Raw genomic sequence first — 7,030 nt, forward strand, 5'->3', positions numbered from 1 at the left:
GAGGTCTGTAATTTTTATCATAGGTACACTTCAACTGTGAAAGACGGAATCTAAAACAAAAATCCTGAAAATCACATTGTATGATTTTAAAATAATTAATTTGCATTTTATTGCATGAAATAAGTATTTGATCACCGACCAACCAGTAAGAATTCCGGCTCTCACAGACCTGTTAGTTTTGTCTTGAAGAAGCCCTCCCATTCTCCACTCATTTCCTGTATTAACTGCACCTGTTTGACTCGTTATCTGCATAAAAGACAGCTGTCCACACTCAATCAATCAGACTCCAACCTCTCCACAATGGGCAAGACCAGAGAGCTGTCTAAGGACATCAGGGACAAAATTGTAGACTTGCACAAGGCTGGGATGGGCTTCAGGACAATAGGCAAGCAGCTTGGTGAGAAGGCAACAACTGTTGGCGCAATTATTAGAAAATGGAAGAAGTTCAAGATAACAGTCAATCTCCCTCGGTCTGGGGCTCCATGCAAGATCTCACCTCGTGGAGCCTCAATGATCATGAGAAAGGTGAGGGATCAGCCCAGAACAACACGGTAGGACCTGGTCAATGACCTGAACAAAGCTGGGACCACAGTATCAAAGAAAACCATAAGTATCACACTACGCCGTCATGGATTAAAATCCTGCAGCGCACGCAAGGTCCCTCTGCTCAAGCCAGCGCATGTCCAGGCCCGTCTGAAGTTTGCCAATGACCATCTGGATGATCCAGAGGATGAATGGGAGAAGGTCATGTGGTCTGATGAGACCAAAATAGAGCTTTTTGGTTTAAACTCCACTCGCCGTGTTTGGAGGAAGAAGAAGGATGAGTACAACCCCAAGAACACCATCCCAACCATGAAGCATGGAGGTGGAAACATCATTCTTTGGGGATGCTTTTCTGCAAAGGGGACAGGACGACTGCACCGTATTGAGGGGAGGATGGATGGGGCCATGTATCGCGAGATCTTGGCCAACAACCTCCTTCCCTCAACAAGAGCGTTGAAGATGGGGCGTGGCTGGGTCTTCCAGCATGACAACGACCCGAAACACACAGCCAGGGCAACTAAGGAGTGGCTCCGTAAGAAGCATCTCAAGGTCCTGGAGTGACCTAGCCAGTCTCCAGACCTGAACCCAATAGAAAATCTTTGGAGGGAGCTGAAAGTCTGTGTTGCCCAGCAACAGCCCCGAAACCTGAAGGATCTGGAGAACATCTGTATGGAGGAGTGGGCCAAAATCCCTGCTGCAGTCTGTGCAAACCTGGTTAAGAACTATAGGAAATGTCTGATGTCTGTAATTGCAAACAAAGGTTTCTGTTCCAAATATTAAGTTCTGTTTTTCTGATGTATCAAATACTTATTTCATGCAATAAAATGCAAATTAATTATTTAAAAATCATACAATGTGATTTTCCGGATTTTTTGTTTTGGATTCCGTCTTTCACGGTTGAAGTGTACCTATGATAAAAATTACAGACCTCTACGTGCTTTGTAAGTGGGAAAACCTGCAAAATCGGAAGTGTATCAAATACTTGTTCTCCCCACTGTATATATATATATATATATATATATATATATATATATATATATATATATATATATATATATATATATATATATATATATATATATATATATATATATATATATATATATATACATATATATACTAGCATGGATCGGCTCACTGCGCTCGCCTTGCCACACGTCGTTGCAGAGATTGACGTTACAGATTTGCTGTGTTGGCATGATTTACACCATTCATAATACAAACGTTTCTTCTCTACAAATTTCTTTGTAATATTGGTGGTGATATATTTAATTGAAATTTATTTGTGATATAAGGAGGTCCAAGTGGTCGAAATGGTCTCTGGTCGAAGCTGTCTCATCTGTCTGAAGGGTGTAAGGAGTCTAAATGGTGTTGTCTAAGGGTTCTTTTAGATCTTCAGGGTATTCTGTGATTTTGGGTCTTTGGGGTCTTTTGGGTCTTCGGGGTTTTTCAGGTCTTCTTGGGTCTTTGGTGTCCTTGGGGTCTTTTGGGTTTTTAGGGGTTTTGGGGAATTAAAATTCAAACAGGACGTGATTAAAAGTCATACAGTCTTCACGGCTTCCCGGACTGACTCACGGCTTCATTGCCTCATAACCTCACCGTGCTTTTCGGTTTTTTTGTTTAGATTATTAAAAACGCAGCACCACATAACTGCCACATTTTTAAAAACACCTCACCTCCGTGTAATTCTAAACATCTGCCACTGGGCAATTCAAAACACCGCACTACACATCGCTCGAGACACTGGCTTGTTTTAACTGAGGATAAGTACGGTAGTTGCCGTGTTGGCATGATTTACACCAAACAGAATTTATAATGTTGGTGATAATACATTTTTATCAGCAATTTAAGTTGAAGATTTAATTTTGGAGTATTTTTTTTTCACTAAAAAAATTGTTTTTTTCTTTTAATTTCAAGAAAATACCCTGCGGAAGTCCACACGGGATAGGTAGGTGCACCCCCGAAGTTTGGTACGATTTCACGAAAGTTTGAGGGAGTAGTTCCATGACAACATAACGTGTGACAGACAATATATATATATATATATATATATATATATATATATATATATATATATATATATATATATATATATATATATATATATATATATATATATATATATATACTGTGTTTATGAGGCCCCGTGAGGAGGAGTGATGGAAGCAACATTTTTTAATGATATGATGATGATAGGCTCGGATGATAGGGTAAGGGTTAAAATAGTGCTATATGGCATTAACTCCAAAATGGCCGATGTGTCCCTTGCATGACTCCTTGCGTCGCCTCATATGTGTGTGTGTGTGTGTGTGTGTGTGTGTGTGTGTGTGTGTGTGTATATATATATATATATATATATATATATATATATATATATATATATATATATATATATATATATATATATATATATATATATATATATATATATATATATTTACAGATCGGGTGTATGACTATGTCCAATTGAGATCGGGGGAGTGCTTGTCACACATGTTTTCGATTTACCCGCCGATTACATCACGTGCCTTCTGGTTCAATGGTTCGCATTAGCGGAAGCAATCATCTGGGCGGCAGACAGATGGTTGTTCTTTCCAGATTATGCGGTTTTACCGTGTGAGCCAAATTCTGTGGCGATGCTCACCATAACAGTCAGGAGGTGCATCTGATCTCACACACGCACGCGCGCGCGCGCGCACGTGCACACACACAATAATAAACAGGAATAAATTACGTTCATCATTAACAGTCCTCAATTATTCCCAACATTTTGTGTTTCATTGCAGGGGAGTGGTTCTGTCCCAAGTCTTTCACAAATGGATGGCCAGGACTGATGTTCAACTGGCAGGAATTTGTAATTTGTTTCAGGATGTCGGCGATAACTCACCTACTTTTCACGAAAGACAATGTGGGATTTGTAACATCCACCAACACCACAAGTGCTGGCAGATGGGTCTTCCAACTTTTACGTCCATCCGAGGGACAGTGCACACATTGATGCATGTGAAACACCAGGATGAGAGAAATAGGGATTAACATTCCTGGGGACTGGAGAGTCAGATCATCAGCCAAGTGGCTCCCAAAGTACAATTCACAAATATATTTTTTCAAATCATTTGTGAACTCGAGTTGGAGATATATTACTTGTGAAAAGAGGAGAGAAGTTGGCTGATACAGATGGATGTAAGAGGTGGAGGCATGAGGAAGGGAGGGCTGGGAAAGTGAGAATGAGAGGGGTGAGAAGGTCAGAGGTCATGAAATAAAAGTGAGGGGTGAGGAAGGTGAGAGATTTGGCAAACAGGGTGGGGGTTGCGGAGGTGAGAAAATGAATGAGACGGGAGGAAGTGGGAGGTTGAGAAAGTGAAAGGATGAAGAAAGGAAGCAGAATCAGGAGTGGTGTTGGTTTTAAGGGGAATGTTTGGAGGAAGAGAAACAAGGATCATGCTCGGAATTATGACTTGGCTCCAACACCTGATGCTGTTCAAAAAATAACTCGGCACACAGTATCTTGATAAGTTGGTGAGGGTAATCATTGAGGGTAGGAGGCCTCAATGGAGTGGGAAAGGTGTTTTCCCAAGTCAATGTATTTTTTGTATACATGGTCGACACTTGTGGAAGAACTATAACAGAAACACCATGGACCGCTTGGAATCATGAAAATAATGAGGCCAAGTGGTCCTGTGGACAATATGGGATAATCTCGGAAAGCGGTGAGCAAAGAGTGGTTGTGGGACATTATTCAGAGAAGCAAAAATACAATCAAATATGAAGATCATGGGTGGTTTTACACTGTTTATACCCATTACTTACCCAAGCCCAATTGCACCCATCCCCACCACTATCTCCACCAAACGTCATGTCTCACAACCTCCCCACCAAACCTATCCCCCTTGACACAGACACACTCCCCAGTTACTTTTCCCTTTAAAGGGTGGGGTGCATTAACAGATTTAACAGAACAAACAGCTGTTCACCACGACCTCTTATCTTCCCCCAACCAAAACCTCGATCTTTTCTCCCCCCGTTAATCCACCCCAAACCCACCTCCTTCAAATTCCCTGCTTTTCTTCCTGAAAGTCCTTGTAATGTCCATCTTGTGTACCCCATGTTCTCCACCCCATCCCTCTCCCTTCCACAGATCTCCTAACGTCTCTGTTTCCCACTGTTTTGTCCTTCCCTCGTCCGCCCCTCATAATCAGCAGAGATAATCACCCCATCAGAGTTGAGAAAAACTGTTACAAAGAGTTATCAGAAACAATTATATCCAAGCTCAGGGAATTACACGAGTAGAGGCTCAAGTTGAGTTAATACCCATTTGTGGTCCATCTAATGTGCTGTTCCAAAACGGGTTCCTCCTCAAAGCAAAGACGAGGCGATACTCATGGATCGGCTTTTCAGGTTCCTCAATGGTGGTGTAAAGGTCAACCATGTTTACATGCAACAACTCAAGCCAGTGAAGCAGGACTCGCAGTTCATAATTATATCAGGTTTGGGCTGAGGACAAACAAACAGTGTACACTCTTCAATCTCATGCTCCAGAAGTCTACATAGATATTCAGTGTACTGCTGTACAAGTACATTCCATATCATGAACTAACTTGGTTTACATAGATTTTCAGTGTACTGCTATACAAGGACATTCCATATCATGAACTAACTTGGTTTACATAGATATTCAGTGTACTGCTGTACAAGGACATTCCATATCATGAACTAACTTGGTTTACATAGATATTCAGTGTACTGCTGTACAAGGACATTCCATATCATGAACTAACTTGGTCTACATAGACATTCTGTGTACGACTCCAAATGAACATTTCGTATCATGAACTAACCTGCTCTACTTGCACATTCCAAGTGCTACAAACCAACTAACTTCTCCTTGTGGACAATTCTTCTGGAGGTGCATGCACTTTTTGGGTGTAGTGTTTTACTCTCACCAATGGACACCAGTTTGATGTTCTCCTTTTCCAGGAACTCCAGTGCCACGGACACATTTTCCAGCTGCATCTGGCGGAACGTGGGTCTTCCGTGGTACTTTCGGTACATCTTCTTTTGGCTCAGCACCTCAAGCAGAGCGATCAGACGGAGTCCATCTGAGAAGTCTTTCTGCAGGTCTCTGATGCGCTTGTCGACGACTTTAAGGTGCTCGTTGCACCAGCGGGTGAACGTGTTCTTCTGGATCTTCTTCCAAGGTGCATCGTCCGCAAGCTCCTTCTCGGCCGTTGCCATTTCAAAGGTTTCATCACGGCCGTTCATGCTTCCGATGAAGATGCTCCGACCTCCTACCCCCTGCCTCTTGAATTCCCTGTCGGGGTCCATGGGGATGAGAAGGACAACCAAGTTAAAAGCTACATCGATGAATTAGTAAAACACATTGTGCTGAATCGTATTTTAAGCTTCCAAACATTGTCTAAACTTGAAAGCAATGGATTTATGTGGTTAATGTGTACGAGTGGAGTTTATTTCATATAGTGACACAGCAATATGAGAAGGGGGTGAGACCACTGCACGAGGTTTCATGGTAAACACGATTTATAAGCATAAAATAGCTTTTAAAAGTTTACAGGTAACCATTACACCTGGGAACCTATGTCCATCAGGGTATGCATTGTTTATCTACTGTAAAAGCAAAACATCACTTACATCGTATATTAAACATATTTTAACGAGCCTGAACTCGGTGTATCGAGTATTAACTACTATGATGCAATAAAGGACAACTTTGTGCGACTAGGTATATCTAATTGTACCGAGGAATATGTAGGTGTAACTACGTTGACCGAGATGAAACTTGGTACAACGAGGGATAACTGGGCTTAACTCGGTAAAATATGTTTTACTAAGTGTATCTCAGTATAACCAGGCATAATTAGAATCAACTAGGTACACATACAGAGGAAGGGGGTCAAAGGAATTACCTGTTCGTGGTCAAACACTCGTCGTGAATTGTAGTGCTGCAGGATCGGCTGGAGGTTGGCCCTTCTTGATGGGTCTGAGGTTCTATGTTCTGCCGCAATAGGTCTGCGCATCTACTTTCGTGCTGGATGTATAACGACCAGCTCTGTAACTTATTCAGGGACGGGGTGGCGGGAAGGGCATGAAAAGCCCGCGCCCTTTAAATGGACAGGGAGGGGATTTGGGGGATGACGTAACGCAGTGGGATCAGCTCGCGCCAGCAGTCCCCACATTCAGAGGTCTCCCGTGCTTCCCCTTCTTTTCTGTCGCTCCATGTGGATGGACACTGTGCTGGCAACACATGTGGGATCGGTATGAGTAAGGTTCTGTTATAATAATAAATAAATAAATAAATAATACAACCGAAACATGAAGCCTGGTTTTGGTTTAATGGTTAAAGCGGAGCTGGCTTAAGATCTTAGGGTCTTGAGTTTGAGCTGCTGTTGGGTCATTGAATTAACAACAGGTGGGTTGACTCAGCCTGTTATTCTATTCTCCCGTGGTTGGCAAAATGACTGCCAGCTGA

At 42.1% G+C, this 7,030-nt stretch overlaps 1 protein-coding gene across 2 annotated transcripts in view; it reads right to left on the reverse strand.

The window, feature by feature from the left end:
• LOC147019876 (filamin-C-like) overlaps positions 1–6,768 on the reverse strand; it is a 281,783-nt gene extending 275,015 nt beyond the window's left edge. For both annotated transcript variants that reach the window (XM_085894677.1, XM_085894676.1), the window contains exons 1-2: positions 6,468–6,768; positions 5,487–5,854 (exon numbers count right to left, since the gene is read on the reverse strand). In XM_085894677.1, coding sequence (XP_085750803.1) covers positions 5,487–5,805 — 319 coding nt within the window. In that variant the 5' untranslated portion in view covers positions 5,806–5,854; positions 6,468–6,768. The remainder of the gene's footprint in view (positions 1–5,486; positions 5,855–6,467) is intronic.
• Positions 6,769–7,030: the final 262 nt, after the last annotated feature.

Source organism: Eptatretus burgeri, chromosome 9 (genome assembly GCF_056783735.1).
Source record: "Eptatretus burgeri isolate ZD-2024b chromosome 9, Ebu_testis_v1, whole genome shotgun sequence".
Classification (NCBI taxonomy): Eukaryota; Metazoa; Chordata; class Myxini; order Myxiniformes; family Myxinidae; genus Eptatretus; species Eptatretus burgeri.